Here is a 20,737-nt window from a genome sequence, read left to right on the forward strand (position 1 = left end):
CAAAATGCCAGTCAGAGTTACATAACTTTGCCTGCACAGTCCCCTTATGATAGTTTGTAAGTGTTGCAAGTATGAAAGCAATGGCTTTGATACTTTAGGAAAAAAGTGGACCTAAACACAAAACTTAACCAAATTTTCAATTTTCTAAGTATAAAAAGGGCACATAATTCTGTCAAAATGCCAGTCAGAGTTACATAACTTTGCCTGCACAGTCCCCTTACGATAGTTAGTAAGCGTTGCAAGTATGAAAGCAATGGCTTTGATACTTAAGGAAAAAAGTGGACCTAAACACAAAACTTAACCAAATTTTCAATTTTTTAAGTATAAAAAGGGCACATAATTCTGTCAAAATGCCAGTCAGAGTTACATAATTTTGCCTGCACAGTCCCCTTATGATAGTTAGTAAGTGTTGCAAGTATGAAAGCAATAGCTTTGATACTTAAGGAATAAAATGGACCTAAACACAAGACTTAACCAAATTTTTCAATTTTCTAAGTATAAAAAGGGCACGTAATTCTGTCAAAATGCAAGCCAGAATTATCTTACTTTGCCTGCCAAGTCCCCTCATGATGGTAAGTAAGTGTACCAAGTTTGAATGCAATATCATTGATACTTTATGAGAAAAGTGTACCTAAACGCAAAACTTAACCTGAAGCTGACGCCGACACCGAAGCCAAGGTGATGACAATAGCTCATAATTCTTGAGAGACCCAAAGGAACTAAACTATTCTGGGAAGGTGGAGTTCAAAATAACAAGGGCTGTTTGTAAAACATGCATGCCCCCCTATATGGGCTATAAGTTGTAGTAGCAGCCATTGTGTGAATACGTTTTTTGTCACTGTGAATGGTGGTGGTGGTGGTGGTGGTGGTGGTGGTGGCAGAAGAAATAGTAGTAGTAGTAGTAGTAGTAGTAGTAGTAGTAGTAGTAGTAGTAGTAGTAGTAGTAGTAGTAGTAGAAGTAGTAGTAGTAGTAGTAGTAGTAGTAATAGAGTAGTAGTAGTAGTAGGTGGTGGTGGTGGTAGCAGAAGAAATAGTAGTAGTAGTATTAGTAGTAGTAGTAGTAGTAGTAGTAGTAGTAGTAGTAGTAGTAGTAGTAGTAGTAGAAGTAGTAGTTGTAGTAGTAGCAGTAGTAGTAGTAGTAGTAGTAGTAGTAGTAGAGCAGTAGTAGAAGTAGTAGTAGTAGTAGTAGTAGTAGTAGTAGTAGTAGTAGTAGTAGTAGTAGTAGTAGTAGTAGTAGAGCAGTAGTAGTAGTAGTAGTAGTAGTAGTAGTAGTAGTAGTAGTAGTAGCAGCAGCAGCAGCAGCAGCTGCTGCAGCAGCAGCAGCAGTAGTAGCAGTAGTAGTAGTAGTAGTAGAAGTAGTAGTAGTAGTAGAAGTAGTAGTAGTAGTAGTAGTAGTAGTAGTAGTAGTGGTATGCATTACAGCAAGAGGGCCATGATGGCCCTGAATCGCTCACCTGACTCATTAAGATCAGATGAAAACTATGACCTCTATTGTCTACATAATGTTTTTCTATGATTTGACCTAGTGACCTAGTTCCTGACTCTAGATGACCCAAATACAATCCCAATCCAGATTATATCAAGATAAACATTCTGACAACAGTTCATAAATATTGGATGAAAACTGTGACCTCTATTGTCAACACAAGGTTTTTCTATTTATTTGACCTAGATTTTTACCCCAGATGACCCAAATACAATCCCACCCAGATTTCATCAAGAATTCTGACCAAATTTCATAAAGGTTGGATGAAAACTGTGATCTCTAATGTCTACACAAGGTTTTTCTATTATTTGACCTAGTGACCTAGTTTTTGACCCCAGATGACCCAAATAAAATCCCAACCCAGATTTCATCAAGATAAACATTCTGACCAAATTTCATAAAGATTGGATGAAAACTGTGACCTCTATTGTCTACAGAAGGTTGTTCTATTATTTGACCTAGTGACCTTGTTTTTGACCCCAGATGACCCAAATACAATCCCAAACTGGATTTCATCAAGATAAACATTTTGACCAAATTTCATCAAGATTGGATGCAAACTGTGACCTCTACTGTCTACACAAACAAATTGTTGACGGACGGACGCACGTACACACGCAGGCACGCACAACGGACGCCGGACATCACACGATCACATAAGCTCTCCGTGTCACTTCATGACAGGTGACCTAAAAATATGTGTCGGAGATAAACATGAACAGTTGTGGTTAAAATCCCATAGAAACAAGGGCTGTTTGTAAAACATGCATGCCCCCCTATATGGGCTTTAAGTTGTAGTAGCAGCCATTGTGTGAATACGTTTGTTGTCACTGTGAATGGTGGTGGTGGTGGTGGTTGTGGTGGTGGTGGTGGCGTAGTAATAGTAGTAGTAGTAGTAGTAGTAGTAGTAGTAGTAGTAGTAGTAGTAGTAGTAGTAGTAGTAGTAATAGTAGTTGTAGTAGTAGTAGTAGTAGTAGTAGTAGTAGTAGTAGTAGTAGTAGTAGTAGAAGTAGTAGTAGTAGTAGTAGTAGAAGTAGTAGTAGTAGTAGTAGTAGTAGTAGTAGTAGTGGTAGTAGTAGTCGTAGTAGTAGTAGTAGTAGTAGTGGTAAAAGTAGTAGTAGTAGTGGCAGTAGTAGTAGAAGGTGGTGGTGGTGGTGGTGGTGGTGGTGGTGGTGGTGGTGGTGGTTGTGGTGGTGGTGGTGACGGTGGTGGTGGTGGCAGCATTAGTAGTAGTAGTAGTAGTAGTAGTAGTAGTAGTAGTAGTAGTAGTAGTAGTAGTAAAAGTAGAAGTAGTAGTAGTAGTAGTAGTAGTAGAAGAAGTAGTAGTAGTAGTAGTAGTAGTAGTAGTAGTAGTAGTAGTAGTAGTAGTAGTAGTAGTAGTAGTAGTAGTAATAGTAGCAGTAGCAGTAGCAGAAGCAGTAGCAGCATTACAAGACCAATACTTAAGAATGATCAAATGGGAAAAGGTAACCTAGCACAGGCAGTAAATATGGCGCTCATTTACAGGTCAGATTTGGAATCTCTGCTGTAAAATGAGATTTGAATGAATTAAAGGGAGGCAATTCTGTAATAAAAAGAACATGCATAAACCGTAGTTGTTTCCCTTGTTTGAACCATGCTAAATCCTTACAAATTTGGAAAGAATTGGATGAAAAATTTGGACTTTATTGCATAAACACCATTTTCTCAATTCAAGGGGAGGTAATTCTGTACTTCATGGACCAATAATGCTCATTTTTTGTAGGGTTTGTGTCCTCATTGATATAAAGACACTGTGCAAATTTGGAAAGGATCGGACAAAAAATATGGAAGATTTTTTAAAGTTTTCACAAAATAGGCAAAAACGAATAAACTTGCAAAGTTCAACGAGCTCCTGCGGCCATTTTTTTGACGAATCAAATTTATTTGAACAACTTTTTCAGGGGAGCCTTCAAAGGTCATCCCTGTGAAATTTTTTGAAAATCTGATGAGCGGTTTCTGACAAGAAGATTTTTTAAGGTTTTTACCATATATGGTCATGGCGGCCATCTTGGTTATGCGATCAAATTTTTTTTAACAATTCTTTTGTCCCATGACCTAGGGATGCTCCACATGAAATTTAGTTGAAATTGGCTCAATGGTTTAGTAGAAGAAGATGTTTACAAATTGTTTACAGACAGACAGACGGACGGACGGACGGACGGACGCCGGACGCTGAGTGATCACAATAGCTCACCTCGAGCTATCGCTCAGGTGAGCTAAAAATGCAGTTAGCCTTACATTTGGTAAAATTTAAATATATTACAAGGGAGGCAAATCTGTAACAACAAATTTAAACTTATTGCATTTGTTTCCCCTGTAGTGTATTACCTCCCCTGTCCTGCTTATATTTACATTAATTAACAAAATTAAACATTAACACAATATTTAACATACAAAATATACAAAAAATCTCATATTCTGATAATATTTTTACTGATTCACGTTATTTTACTAAAAGGATGATGTTTCATTGGACTGATAATTATAGATTTAGGATTACAGACCAGTTGCTTCAGTAATATTGTTCAGAGTGTGCCCTGTTGGCCGTGTATGCATTCTTAAATTATCATTCAAATGAAAGTTTTCACAAAATAGGCAAAAACGAATAAACATGCAAAGTTCAACAGCTCCTGCGGCCATGTTTTTTGACGAATCAAATTTCTTTGAACAACTTTTTCAGGGGAGCCTTCAAAGGTCATCCCTGTGAAATTTTTTGAAAATCTGATGAGCGGTTTCTGACAAGAAGATTTTTTAAGGTTTTTACCATCTTGGTTATGTGATCAAATTTTTTTTAACAATTCTTTTGTCCCATGACCTAGGGATGCTCCACATGAAATTTAGTTGAAATTGGCTCAATGGTTTAGTAGAAGAAGATGTTTACAAATTGTTTACGGACGGACGGACGGACGGACGGACTCCGGACGCTGAGTGATCACAATAGCTCACCCCGAGCTATCGCTCAGGTGAGCTAAAAAGGGCCATAATTCCGTAAAAATGACAACCAGAGTTATGCAACTTGTCCTTTACTGTCCCCTTATGATAGTTTGCGAGTGTTCCAAGTAGGAAAGCAATATCTACGATACTTTAGGGGTAAAGTGGACCAAAACAGAAAAATTAACCAAATTTTCAAGTATAAAGGGCCCATAATTCCGTCAAAATGCCAGTCAGAGTTACATAACTTTGCCTGCACAGTCCCCTTATGATAGTTTGTAAGTGTTGCAAGTATGAAAGCAATGGCTTTGATACTTTAGGAAAAAAGTGGACCTAAACACAAAACTTAACCAAATTTTCAATTTTCTAAGTATAAAAAGGGCACATAATTCTGTCAAAATGCCAGTCAGAGTTACATAACTTTGCCTGCACAGTCCCCTTACGATAGTTAGTAAGCGTTGCAAGTATGAAAGCAATGGCTTTGATACTTAAGGAAAAAAGTGGACCTAAACACAAAACTTAACCAAATTTTCAATTTTTTAAGTATAAAAAGGGCACATAATTCTGTCAAAATGCCAGTCAGAGTTACATAATTTTGCCTGCACAGTCCCCTTATGATAGTTAGTAAGTGTTGCAAGTATGAAAGCAATAGCTTTGATACTTAAGGAATAAAATGGACCTAAACACAAGACTTAACCAAATTTTTCAATTTTCTAAGTATAAAAAGGGCACGTAATTCTGTCAAAATGCAAGCCAGAATTATCTTACTTTGCCTGCCCAGTCCCCTCATGATGGTAAGTAAGTGTACCAAGTTTGAATGCAATATCATTGATACTTTATGAGAAAAGTGTACCTAAACGCAAAACTTAACCTGACGCTGACGCCGACACCGAAGCCAAGGTGATGACAATAGCTCATAATTCTTTTTCAAAAAATAGATGAGCTAAAAATCATACTCTAGCAATGCAATGACAGGATCAAAATATTTTCACTGTGAAATATGATCTAGATTGTGTAGTAAACAAAACCTGTGTTTACCAAATAAAACACTTCACCATAATGATCCAGTGTACCTGTTAAATAGCAATACAGGTAGGAAAACACCAAGTATTGAAGTCTCTGACTCACAACATGCCAGTAGGCATAGTGGTGAGGTACAAAAAAACATTATTTAATTTAAATATCTGAGAGTGAGCACCCTTGACCAACCAATATGGTTTTATTATTACAACTCTGTCACTTAAATGTCATGTTGCATAAGCAGCATTCAATTTTACATAATTTTTAACATTCACATGACCGTGTTAAAGCGGGTATATACGATCTTGTCAAATATTTATTAATTAATATAAAATGTGTAAAAACTTATTATACATATATTTCAATATAAACTAAAATAAAAGTTAAGAAGAACATGTGTCGAAAAATGCTAAATAAGCCAGATATTTAATTCTGAAATCGAAAAAGGCTGTACAGCCGAATTCGCCAGCATGTATATCATGCATGTACGATGTGAATCTAAATTTAGTTTAACGGTTCATTTGAAATTCCTGCAGCGATATCGATTCATACGACACACGAACACTTACTAAAAAGACGAATGCATCGATTATTGTAGGAAAATAATTACGAATTATCTTCGTCACAATCGGCTCGGGGCGCTAATTTGTATTTGCTGTATTTTATGAAATTCGTCTTAAATGTATCATTTTTCTTGCATATTGTGTGTTATTATAACATATTTGTATCAATATTTTACAATTCAGCACATTTAAAAATCGTATATACCCGCTTTAAGAATACGAGTCAAAGATTTATCATAGTAAGTTACACACAATTTACATTATTACAACACCTGTTTTCAAGGTATGTCATACATTTGTAGGTAAAGGAAATAAAGTGCTTAGAATCTTATAAGAAAGTATGGTTTGTTAAAATACTTCTGAATGGGTTGCCAATATTTACCTGTAATGGTAACCTTTTTGCAGGAATGTAATAAATACTGTGGGCCAATTTTTGTGTGCCTGGGAAACATTGGGCAACCCAAAGTACCATATTAAAAGGGCTTGGTTACTATCACTATCACCACATAACAATGGAATAGTTAATGTGATAAAAAATGCCTGTAACCTTCTGCAAAGGACTACCTCTCCCCACCACTATTTATCACCAACAGGTATTAACCCTTTGCATGCTGGGAAATTTGTCGTCTGCTTAAATGTCGTCTGCTGAATTTCTAAAATAAGCATTTTCTTCGATTTTTTTCAAAAGAATACTATCAGAATAGCAAACAGTTTGGATCCTGATGAGACACCACGTTCTGTGGCGTCTCATCTGGATCCAAACTGTTTGCAAAGGTCTTTAAAATTCGGTTCCCGCACTGAAAGGGTTAAAAACACCTTGCAAAATGACTGACATAAAGTCACAAACTCCTCAGTTTTGTGTGTGTTTTTGTCAAAAACAGAAATGCACGAGTTTAACTGTCAACCAAATAGTAGGTTTTTTTTTAAACTACAAAATTTCATGTGAATCATAATAAAAGATTTATATGTACAGTAAAGTTTGCATATTGGATACAATTTTAATGAATTGAAATTGATCGTCACAAAGTTTACTGTTCTGTCAATATCAAACTCTTGAAAATTGTATTGTGTGAACACAGTTTAAGTTAACATTGCCCAATATTGTACAATTTTGAAGTGACAGTCTTAATAGCTTAAACAACAAAATAAATAGGGTCATAATTTTAAACAAATTCCATATATAACGTAAACCAGATTCCTGCACATGTGAGCTGTTTTACAAATATTTCCGTCTATAAATATCCTGCATGTGTTATACACATTCAGCTACAGAGGCTGTCAGATTTTTTCCTGAAAATAATCAACTACCTCTGACTGTGAAAATAATCAACTACCTCTGACTGCTGCCATATGCTTCCATCACATACATTACTCAGCATGAGGCTGTGCAGACCTCTTTCATCCTGTAATGAATGTCTTGCAGAATATTACAACAATTCTTAGTGGGTTGATATTGCAATGTCAATTTTATAAATTAGCCCATTTTAGTCAGGATATGGTTTCATTTGTATCGCCCCGATATCAGAGTATTAACAACAAGACGTGTTTGTGAAACACTATGTTCCCGTATATGACGTTTGACCTTGAAGGATGACCTTGACCCTTCACCACTCAAAATGTGCAGCTCCATAAGATACACATGCATGTCAAATATATAATTGCTAGCTTCAATATTGCAGAAGTGACATTACATTAGCAATTTCAACCAATATATTTGACCTTGAAGGATGACATTGACCTTTCACCACTCAAAATGTGCAGCACCATGAGATACACATGCATGCCAAATATCAAGTTACTATCTTCAATATTGCAAAAGTACTCATCAAATGAGCGATTTTGGCCACATATATTTGACCTCTGACCTTGAAGGATGACCTTGACCTTTCACCACTCAAAATGTGCAGCTCCATGAGATACACATGCATGCCATATATCAAGTTGCTATCTTGAATATTGAAATATTGCAAAAGTGTACATTAAATGAGCAATTTTGACCCATATATTTGACCTTTGACCTTGAAGGATGACCTTGACCTTTCACCACTCAAAATGTGCAGCTCCATGAGATACACATGCATGCCAAATATCAAGTTGCTATCTTCAATATTGCAAAAGTTATTGCAAATGTTAAAGTTCGCGCAAACCAACAGACCAACCAACCAACCAACAGACCAACAGACAGGGCAAAAACAATATGTCCCCCCACTACTATAGTGGGGGACATAAAAATCTCAGTTCAAGCGAAACATTTATTTGTCATAAATGCAAACATAACACACACAGAGACGTTAATGGTGCTAGAAATATTTTGCTAAAATCATTGTGCATGTTTCCGCTTGAAAATCAACAACAATAATAACTGATTGCTTCGAGACTTTGCGTATGCTTAGTACGGGGCTATTTTCTGCCAAATAAAATGGGTTAAGTATGATTATGCACAAAACATTGTGATGCCTAAATAAGATTGAAAAAGATTGCACTTTTTTGTCTTATCTAAAGAGAAATGTGAACAATAGTCTCAACATAGGGCAATCATATTTTTCATGTTGATGTGTAACTTCACAATAGTCTCAACATTGGGCAATCATATTTTTCATGTTGATGTGTAACAACAGTTTCAGATTGTTTCTTAAATGCTGAAGCCTTCAATAACTGTTGATACACAGTCCTTTGGGTACCAATTCAATGTCACCAAGTCACTGAAGGTAACCAGGGCCAAAACACCATTTTTGGGGAAGGGGCCTCGGCCTTTTTTAGGGGAAAAATAGCACGTTTTTTCTATTTTGGGGAATATAAGAAATTTGTATTTCGTATGGACAATGGAGTTGATACATGAAATAAATTATATTGGGTAACCACAAACATTTGTGTTGGTTTCCGTATTTACTTCCGTGACCTTGGTCGTAAAGCGTCTGTATGAAACATGCATGTCTTAAAATTATAGCAAGCTGTAAAAATAAGAATAAATCAAACGCGTAAAAATAGACGCCTTAACACACTTAAAGGAATAACCTACCAGGTATTTCTTAGTTGATACAATAATATTCCAAAAATATCCACATGACTGAAAATATTTTAAGTCGTAATAGCCTATTAATGTAATCTATTTATAGCTTTTGAATTTGGCCCGTTTTGTCATTCGCCGTCCTTGGTCACGAATGACAAAATTATGTCATGCTTCCCAAGGTAAGCACAACTAATTTGATCAATACCCATTCCCCTCTAGGAGAATAATATGGGAGGTAATCCACTTTTATACAAAGTTTAGATATTATTTTTGGTGGGGAATTTTCCCAGTATTGGGGAAAATTTTGGTAAAATTAGGGGGGAAAAAAGTGGTTACTTCGGTTGGGGAAGCGGCCGATATTCGGCTTCTTCAAAGAAAGTTTTTTTTGCCCTGGTAACTGATATTAGCTTTTGATAAACAAGAGATGTGTTTGTCAGAAACACAATGCCCCCAGTTCTGCGTCGCTTTGAAGCCATACATTTGACCTTTGACCTTAAAGTTTGACCTAGACCTTTCACCACTCAAAATTAGCAGCTCCACGAGATACACATGCATGCCAAATATGAAGTTGATGTGTTCAATATTAAAAAAGTTATGGTAAAACTTAAACGAAGGTTAAAGTTTTAGGAGAAAAATACAATGACATTTGACCTTTGACCTTGACTTTTCACAACTCCATGAGATACACAAGCAAGGTAAATATCAAGTTGGTATGTTCACTATTGCAAAAGTTATCAAATTTTAACCAAGGTTATAGTTTTGGACAGAATGACAGACAGACAGACAGGTCAAAAACAATATACCCCCGATCTATTGATCCGGGGGCATAATAATTCTACCAATTACACCTTGACAATTAATAATAGTTCCTTATTAAAGAAATGTTTCTTCCAGTGTTTCCTTCCTGGAACTAAATGTACATGAAATTAAAATTTCCTTCTCATAAAAAAATCAATGCTATTAAATGCACACCAAAAGCATTGTCGTTATTTTTAACACAGCACATTTAAATAATGAGGGAAGCATTTTATCATTTCTCACAACAGTCAACAAAAGTGTTTTTACAAACTTTGTAATATTGTCCTCTTATGTACTCAAGAATTTATCGCACAGATATTGTCAGGAAGTGCCCATCAGCAAGCAGGACGTACACAATTTATAGAAACTATCTATCAGGAAATAAAACTTCTCACCTAAATAATAACTACTATTATGCACACCAATGAAATATGCAGGACACTCACAGATATGTTTGCAATATTGTTACATTTTTCTTGCAGCCCTGATTGTTTAACTCGTTGTCAATTGGTCCAGTATTGCTAAAGGGCCATAACACTGCTAGCTATAAGCCTGTCTGCAACATTCAAGCCCATTGTCAATCATGCTTGTATTTATTTTAAAAACCTGCATCTATTACATCTGACATTTAAACTCTTACTGTGACCTTGACCTTTGCAGAAGGGGCACATGACTCACATCTGAAACAGCCCCCTAACATGGTTGAACTTAAGTGGTAAATTATGTACAAACAAGGGCTGTTTGTAAAACATGCATGGGCTGTCCGTTGTAGTGGCAGCCATTGTGTGAATACGATTTTTGTCACTGTGACCTTGACCTTTGACCTAGTGACCTGAAAAGCAATAGGGGTCATCTGCGAGTAACGAACAATGTACCTATGAAGTGTCATGATCCTAGGCAAAAGCTTTCTTGAGTTATCATCCGAAAATCATTTTACTATTTTGGGTCACCGTGACCTTGACCTTTGACCTTGTGACCTCAAAATCAATAGGGGTCATCTGCAAGTCATGCTCAATCTACCTATGAAGTTTCATGATCCTAGGCGTATGCGTTAGTGAGTTATCATCCGAAAACCATTTTACTATTTCGGGTCACCGTGACCTTGACCTTTGACCTAGTGACCTCAAAATCAATAGGGGTTATCTGCGAGTCATGATCAATTTACCCATGAAGTTTCATGATCCTAGGCGTATGCGTTCTTGAGTTATCATCCGGAAACCATTTTACTATTTCGGGTCACCGTGACCTTGACCTTTGACCTAGTGACCTCAAAATCAATAGGGGTCATCTTCAAGTCATGATCAATCTACCCATGAAGTTTCATGATCCTAGGCGTATGCGTTCTTGAGTTATCATTCAAAAACCATTTTACTATATCTGGTCACCGTGACCTTTGACCTAGTGCCCTTAAAATCAATAGGGGTCATCTGCGAGTCATGCTCAATGTACCTGTGAAGTTTCATGATCCTAGGCCCAAGCGTTCTTGAGTTATCGTCTGACAACCACCTGGTGGACGGACCGACAGACCGACCGACAGACCGACATGAGCAAAGCAATATACCCCCTCTTCTTCAAAGGGGGGCATAATAAGATGATGAATTATGAAGACATGCTATATAATACCATACTATATAATCAAAATTTGGCCTTAAAGGGTGACCTTGCCATTTGAGATGGAGAAACAGGTCTTAAAATTTGTATCTGCACATTGCCAAAACTTACCTTAATTACTCTATGTTTTCGGACACTCTTAAGTTTTCGGACACCCCTTTTTTAGCAAAAATAATCATTTTTCATGACTCTTAATTTTCGGACACACTAGTTTTCGTCCATAATTAATGTCTCTAAGTTTTCGGACAGTATATTTTACAGCGCTATTTTACCAAACTTCGGTCCTGTGTTCGATATCTAATGACACTTCGATCATGGGGTTTAACAACCAGATTAACATCATAAAACGTGGCAGGTGCATGCCTGAGGGCAACGGACCATTACATTTGCGTTATTAGGTAAATAACCTTGTAAACCGGTATTAAACAATGGTTTTGCCGATAGCATAAGCGTTATGACAATTACCAGGGGTAGTGCCAATTAACAGTTCAATTATCTACCGCAATGGTACTACCCTTCTCAGTAAAATAACTTGTGACAAATACTAAACGCTTCATAGTGTGATGCACCCTATTGCAAGTTTTACGAACAATGGAAGGTGGTGTTAGACAAAAACTATCGGAAATGAACAAACAAAGAATTCATAGTTTGCTTTTTTTATTGCGTTAATTACAGGTACATACTAGCGAGTATCGGTACATCACATGCTCATCTTTGAACTCGTTGGTCAAAGTACAACCTTGTAGTAACTTTCTGTCATATAAATTAAGCATTTAAAATTATTTTAAATGCAGTGCAAACATTTATTACTGTAATTTATACGGCATGGTATTTAACAAGTGCATGCTATTACCGGTAGTCGTTGATACATTTGACGATATTTTCAGACACTTCAATTTTTGACTCTAAGTTTTCGGACACCTGTATTTTGTGAATATTTTTCGTATCTAAGTTTTCGGACACAATTTTTTAATATTATTTTTAAGTGTCCAAAAACATAGAGTAATTACGGTACATAAAAATTGGATGATGATTACTAAAAAAAGTTGCAGTCTATGCAAGTGGAATTATGCTCATATTTGACCTTACAGAGTGTGATGTTGACCTTGGAACTAAAGCCTGACTCAAAATACAAAGCCTTGGCAGTCATCGTGAACAAGTTATTTTAAAATTGCAATCTCATTCTCAGACAAGCTGCATTATGTCAACTTATAGTGAAGTTGAACCTTGATGTAGCCAGATGGGTGTCACAAGCGAAATACCATCTCCTTACAGAAAACTTTAAGCCCGAACTGGAGTTTTGATTCTATGATCAGGGAGCCCTGAGGCAAATGTTGTAACCCTCTTGACTTCTGAAACAAGCTTCTAAGTTATGAACAGTAAATTTCAAAAAGCGATTTCTGACTAAACATCCTTTACATAAACATCATGATGACTCATGTGGCTGACTTCCTATGGTGTATAATAACAATTAATTTAATTTGTCCGCAAGTGTGCATAAACTATTTGAAGTAAAGGATTCTGAATAGTTCAAGGCCATTTGTGTCAGTCTACCTTTATAAAAGTATATTATTTTCATACTCAATAATGAATGTATCCATTACAATTATAAGATGTTTCATCTTAATCAGCCTAGTTAAATGTCTATGTTTTTTTTGGCTTAGCTGTTTAACCCAGCTTTTTACCTTTCTTGAACTTTACAACAGCCAATAAAATGAGCCTTGTTCTGAGAATACTGGGCTTAATGCATGTGCATAAAGTGTCATCCCAGATTAGCCTGTGCAGTCTGCACAGGCTAATTAGGGACAACACTTTCCGCCTAAACTTGATTTTTGGTAAGGAGGGCCTTCCTTGAAACTAACAAGAGCACCGCATAACGGGTGCCACGCTTGGCTGCGGGTGCATTTTTGAAGAAATAAAAGCTTGTCAGAATATTTTTTTTTTGGAGGTCACAGTGACCTTGACCTTTGACTAGTGACCCAAATATGGGAGGGTGTGTAGAACTCATCAAGGTGCAGCTACATATGAAGTTGTTGATTTTAGAGCCAATGTTCAAAACCTTAACAAAATGTTAAGGTTTTAGCACGACGCAGACGGCGGATGACACAATACGAGCGTCGGCGGATGACACGACACGACGAGCTGGCTATGATAATACCTCGGGTTTTCTCCGAAAACAGCAGAGCTAAAAATACCATAAAAGCGGAAAGTGTCGTCCCTGATAAGCCTGTGTGGACTGCACAGGCTAATCTGGGACGACACTTTATACACATGCATTATGCCAAGTTTTCTCAGAACAAGACACAAATGTCAACTGTTGGAGACATTTTCTTGCCAGTATAATTTTTTATTGGATTGGCTAGTTAAAAAGTTATAGGGATACTTTACTTATAATAACACAGTCTGCCAACGATTCTCCATCCAAATGCATCACAAGTATATTTTTCACTTACATAACGCAATGTGATATTAATGTGTTATTCAAATGTGCAAAAGAAAACTGTGTCATAATAAACTGCTTATTTACCACTAATTTCTAAATATGTAATCAACCAATGTGTTAGATACATTAAATGCTATTTGGGGACACATACCATAATATGATTTGATGTGGTATCATTTATACTTAAGCAAAACAGTCAGACAAAATCATAAAACCATTTTGGGAACCAACATAAGATGGTCTTGCCTAGGCAATCTTAGAACAAGAAGTCCAGTTTGGTGGACTTCTGGTGGAATCCAGTTAAAAAATGTGTTGGCCTGTATAATTTGTACAGTTCACAGTTGCAATTGTCATACAATTTGAACAGTTTTTTTGTTATTTTATTTGTGATCGTAAAGAACAAAACAAGGGCTTATATTTATCAATTAATTAACAAAGTATTTGCAAATGATAAGATCTCCTGAATGTGTCAAATTGTTTAACTTTAATATCATGCACACGCAATAATAAAACTTTTCCCATACAAAATTAACAATATAACAAGAAGGCCATAATGGCCCTGAATCACTCACCTGACTAACCAAATACAATCCCAACCAAGATTTCATCAAGATAAAACATTCTGACCAAATTACATAAAGATTGGATGAAAACTGTGACCTCTAGTGTCTACAAAAGGTTTTTCTATTATTTGACCTAGTGACCTAGTTTTTGACCCCAAGTGACCCAAATACAATCCCAACCTAGATTTCATCAAGATAAACAATCTGACCAAATTTCATAAAGATTGGATGGAAACTGTGACCTCTATTGTCTATACAAAGTTTTTCTATTATTTGACCTAATGACCTAGTTTTTGACCTGGCGACCTAGTTTTTGACATAGTGACCTAGTTTTTGACCCCAGATGACCCAAATACAATCCCAACCCAGATGTCATCAAGATAAACATTCTGACCAAATTTCATAAAGATTGGATGAAAACTGTGACCTCTACTGTCTACACTAACAAATTGTTGTCGTTTTTTCTATTATTTGACCTAGTGACCTAGTTTTTGACCTCAGATGACCCAAATACAATCCCAACCCAGATTTGATCAAGATAAAAATTCTAACCAAATTCAGTGTTCATTCTAGAAATCGAAAAGTAGGGGGGAATTTCCCCCCTCACTTTGAAAAATAGGGGGGATTTTTCACAAATGGGGGGGAATTGATCAAGTACCATTTATATGTTTTCATTTTCGTTTTAATGTTTATTTGTTTTAACTTCTATATTACTTAAAACAGTCAAGTCAGTGAAATACCATTGTAACTGCTGTCAAATATAACTGCACTTTCCATAGTATATTGCTGACTTAAATAAAAACAAAGGATTATGAAAATAATTGTTCACATGATATTTCTGTATCATTTAAAACAATAAAAAAAAATACTGATTGTCTATCATGATATGATATGAATGATGATATGATATTAAAACCTAAGTCATGTAAGTGTCTTAATTAATGTATAGAATTAAGTTTTTACATTCCAGTATCAAAGGACAATTTTCTGAAAATTCTCCTCTGCTTTTTTGTTTTGAATTCTTGGAGGACCTTTGCAGCATCAAAACTTCTCAAAGGGGGTCCCTCAATGCTAATAGTCATCAGTGTCTGCAGGGATGATTCATTCAGCCTGTTTCTATGGGCAGTGTTGATGTTGTTTTGGCATGAAAAGCCACGTTCACAAATGGCTGTCTGCACAGGCAAAGTCAAAGCAATGGAGGCAAGTTTGAGTAAATTTTGGAATTGTTCCTTGTGACATTCAAAGATTATTTTCCACAGGACAGCAAGCTTATTCCTTGGGTACCTTTGCTGAAGTACTAGTGGCTTGAGTAAAGAATACTCAGCTCTGGTTGCTTTTGCATCTACAATTTCAGGGACCTCAGAAACACCTCTTGGTTTGCTGTAATAGTCCAGTAAGACGTCCAGTTTGTCGGATCCATAGGCATCTATCTGTGATGTAGGAACAAATGATAGGTCTCTCATAGCCAGAACATCAAACGCGGAAACAACAGAAATGCTGTCATCTGGAAACCTCTTTTTCATGTTTTCTATTAAGTTATTAATAAATGTCTGCATAGCTGATTCAACCAGTTGTTCCTGTTGTGTTTTGTAGCTTAACCCATGATCAAACAATGTATCACCCTTCAACAGACGTTTGAATTCTTGCTTGTTATGTCCATCATTTGATTTCAGGTACTCTAGTTTTGAAATTGTAGTATCTACAATAGGCTTAATGACAGAAACGTCTAGAGAATCCTTCTGAAACACCAGGTTGAGGGTTGTGATGACTGGTATGATATCCATAAGATACCATGTCATTGCTGGAAACTTATACTGCAGCAGAGACTTTCGAAGACCAGTTGCCTTTGGGTCCTTAGACAATTCAGTGGAATCAAAATAAATGATGAGTGCAGACCAGGACTTGTATATACCTTCTAGTACATTATAAAAGGAAAACCATCTGATATCATGCATCTCTTTCATCTTGATCTGGGGTTGGTCAAATAAATTCTGTATTTCAGCTAGCCTGCTGCTACGAACTGAAGAACTCTTGAAGTAGTTGTACAGGCTTGTAAGAATGGACTTGTGCTGTTGCATTACATCTACTTTTGAGGCTGCCTGGCTGGTGCATAGGGCTAACCTGTGTGCAACGCAGTGTATATTAATGAGAAATGGAGACATTCGTTTCAACTGGGCTGCTACACCATTGTTCACGCCAGTCATCACACTGGCTCCGTCCGAGCCCAGGCAAAGAATTTTGTTAGCAGGAATTCCCCTTTCTGCCAATGCAGTTGTCAATTTGTTGGTAATGGTAGTGGCATCTTTTTCACCTATGCTAAAGTTACCAACAAAATGGGATTTAACATCAAAATCTTTAGAAATAAATCTCACATACAGGATGAGTTTACCAGTGACAGAAATGTCTGTAGACTCATCACTTAATATGGCAACACATAATGCGTCTTTCATCTCATCAAGGATATCAGCCATGAGTGTATCTGCTATGGATTGTTGTATTTCCTGGAATATGACCTGTATGATGCATTCCCACTAACATTCAATTTTGATACATTACTACACCCTTCTTTCTCTAAGAGCTCTAAAAAGGATGCATACTTGTCTGTAGCTATGTTCTCTTTGGCTAACCAGTACACTGTGTCAATTGCCGATGTAACTGCTGCATCTTGGTGTGAAATAATATTCATAACAATCTGTTCTAGCGCATGTTTTCTCTGGGATCGGCTAATAACAGAACGTTTATGATCGGCTGTTTCGACGTGTCTTGCCAGCGTTGATGTTCGGAAATTCGTGCAACCAGTCGTGAATGTGTTAGAAAGTTTGTTTTCAATGCAGAAACTGCAAAGCATTTCACCCTTTTCATTTTGAGTTAGCCAGGGCCAGTCATTTTTCCATGAACTTTGGAAATGGGATAGTTTTAATTTTTTCGACGAACTTGGCTCGGATTCGCTGTTTTGTTTCTCATTTTTTTCGGATTCTGGCGTAATGGATTGGGAATCGACACCAACCTCCTTCGCCGATGCCGGTTTTGTAAAAAAATCTGTTATCCGCTTCTTCGACATGATATATGACGTATACAAAAACAATCGTCTGCTTTTCTTCCTTAATCATTAACGAGTCGCATCCCTTTATTTTTTAAACGAAATTTCTTATTTTTTAATTAACCCAAGTATCATTTTAAACGAAAATTCTTTAAAGTTTATTAACCCGTGAATCGAAGAGTTAATTCCCTTTGATTTCCGGTGTTTTTCTCAATAAATACGCGAAGCAGAATTTAACAGTTTAAAAAACCCGTAACGGATATCGAGTGCGCGAATTTTCTCGCACACATGCTGCAGATGTGCGCGATCTTTGAAAAAATAGCGCGAATCGCGCAATCGCGCGGTCTAGAATGAACACTGCAAATTTCATAAAGACTGAATGAAAACTGCGACCTCTATTGTCTACACAAGGTTTTTCTATTATTTGACCTAGTTTTTGACCTAATGACCTAGTTTTTGACCCCAGATGACCCAAATACAATCCCAACCCAGATTTCATCAATATAAACATTCTGACCAAATTTCATAAAGATTGGATGAAACTTGTGACCTCTACTGTCTACACAAACAAATTGTTGACGGACACACGCACGCACATACGGACGCCGGACATCACACGGTCACATAAGCTCACCATGTAAAAAATTCACCCCACATATGAACATCTCTATGTTGCTATTTACCTAAAATGACTCCAGCGTTTATATCTCCATAAATGTTGCTGTCACATCACTTAAAACAGGATATATTGAGGCTAAAATTAATTCTTAAAATAGGATAAATAATATTTTTAAGTTCCTCATCCTCCAAATCTAAACTGAAAATAAATAAAAAATTATCTTGGAATAAGATTTCCTATGAAATAAAAAAAGACTTAATATCGTTCAGAGATAAACTTACCTAATATATAACAATTTCCTACTAATATATGGCTTCTAAATCACTCTCCCTCTTTTTAAGTGCATTATCTAGCCATTAGACATTCCTTTTGATAGTAAATTCTCACTGAACTATTTCTGCTTGTATTCAAACACTAGATATCAAGGGTCAAAGCCCCGGACTAACGATGATGATAATATTTTACAGTAAAGGAAATACTGCAAGGGTTAGGCTTCATACTATTTCTCCAGTGCATATTGGTTGTGCATGATTCACTGAAGTGGTTCAGTCCTTCCCATCAAAATACAATATGTGGATACTTGAGAGAATATTGGGGGGGGGGGGGGGTTAACAGAAAAGTTGAATATAAAACTGGCTTTCTTTTAAAACAATGATTTTAAGGGTGGCAGTATTTATTAACTTTTCATATAGTGTAATACTCTCTCACCAATATTCTTCAAAATTAACCCCCCCCCCCGCATAAAAAGCAGCACTAAATTTTTGATTCATGGCTCATTTATTAGTCTACTAGTTTGGGGTGATGACAGCATTCTTCCTGCCCAAAACTTACAAACTTGTATACCTTGTATACATTTGCAATTAATCAGGCAAACAGGTCAGTTTTACATTGACTCTGATGGATGAGAAAATAAGCTCAGGTAAAACTGTAATGTACACCACATATTACTAAACACATTATAGAGAGCCAAAGCAGTTTCATGGGAGGACCAAGTGACTCATGTTTGTATTTTTATTGATTAATACATCCAACACAAACTTTGTCTAATAATGAAGAATGATACGGACATTGTTGGGTTGGTAGAATACATGCAACACATTAGTACTACAGTTTATTTAGTGACTGTTGTTCGCAAAAAAAAATTGTTAAAGGGGCCTTTTCACAGATTTAGGCATGTATTGAAGTTTGTCATTAAATGCTTTATATTGATAAATGTGAACATTGGGTTTTAAAATCTCCAGTAAAACAACAAGAATACAATTAAAGAATTTAAAAAAAAGTAACCCTCAACGGGGCTCGAACCACTGACCCCTGGAGCAAATGTCTACTGCTCTATCCACTAGACCATCTGCTCTCATACCTAGTCAATATAAATTGCCGCCTAAGAGTCTTTTGATGATTTTTGCTTTGGCAGAATCTTGGCGTCAATAGTCCACTCTATCTTTTTAATAGCGAGAGTTTTCCTTCTTTGTCTATATTGATGCGCAAGGAATTTGGTGCGCAACATTCAAGCCCCGATATCAGACAGTTAATATCAACGGATTGCAATAATATTTACATACCTGTGTAGATAATTCATTTCTCAATAATGTTCCGTAAGAATTATGTAATGACTCTTTCAATTTTGCACGCCTGACCAATTTAAATCAACACACTACTCACATTTTCAATTCCAATCGCTGTGCCCGCTGTATACGGCAGGTAGATTTTAATCGATAACGCAGCCTATTACACTGTAATGCATTCTTCTGATTGGTTGATATTTAAATATTTCATAACATGGCGAGAGGTCAGTGATTGTAAAGCGATTTAAGCAAAAGTTTAACTGAAACAAATTATGCATTTTAACTTCAATTCGACGCTATTTGAGGTAAAAATGGACTAATTAACCAAAACTTTATGAGTTGGTAATGTTATTTTGCAATTTTAAGCATATTGATATAATAGTATTGTATTTATTTTTCGTTATGGTTTTTGCAGACCGGAGTTTCAGCGTTCAGATTTATTCTGAACGCGAATTATTTCAGCTACTCTCATACCATGTCTGAATCTATTTCAACAACTATTTTGGGCATATTGTTTATCTATTTTAAAAGTACAAACATCGAAATCTATTTTAAAGTAGATAACCCATAGATTTCAGTGTCAGCCTTGTATTTTACCTGTATGACCACATAAAACAACATTAAATCTGTATACTAATACATGTAGTCATGAACCAAGTGAAACACAGGAAGCATTATTGTACAGCTTATAATGGCCATGATTCATGAATCCTTAAAAAAAGGAGAATACAAACAGTGTTGTAACAAAATCATACTTGTTCATTTCCTGACTATATCCAAAACCACAAAACTTATAGCACTCATCACAAAGTAGCCTACTCACACAAACTACGCTTGGACAGTTTCTCCCCTTTGCTATACACCCTTGGCAAGTTTTATTTATAAATTTTGCATAATCCATTAATAAATGTTTCAAGGCAACTTAGATAATCAAAGGGAAATAAATCAAGCTGACTTCTGAAATATGAATACAAAGTTTACACCAGAATTGGTTTTCTATACATTTAAAGAATACCTGTAATAAAGAGACTCCAGTTTTAAATACCAAATGATGCAACTTACAATTT

At 36.2% G+C, this 20,737-nt stretch overlaps 1 protein-coding gene across 3 annotated transcripts in view; it reads right to left on the reverse strand.

Annotated features, from left to right (window-relative positions):
• The window catches only part of LOC127837401 (paxillin-like), a 78,503-nt gene that overhangs the window by 41,212 nt on the left and 16,554 nt on the right, over positions 1-20,737 (reverse strand). The window contains exon 1 of one of the 3 annotated variants that reach the window (XM_052364449.1): positions 7,356-7,386. The exons of the other annotated variants lie outside the window; for them this stretch is intronic. Coding sequence (XP_052220409.1) covers positions 7,356-7,371 — 16 coding nt within the window. The 5' untranslated portion in view covers positions 7,372-7,386. Of the gene's footprint in view, positions 1-7,355; positions 7,387-20,737 lie in introns of those variants that run through there. 3 annotated transcript variants of the gene reach the window in all.

This window comes from Dreissena polymorpha, chromosome 1 (assembly GCF_020536995.1).
Source record: "Dreissena polymorpha isolate Duluth1 chromosome 1, UMN_Dpol_1.0, whole genome shotgun sequence".
Taxonomy (NCBI): Eukaryota; Metazoa; Mollusca; class Bivalvia; order Myida; family Dreissenidae; genus Dreissena; species Dreissena polymorpha.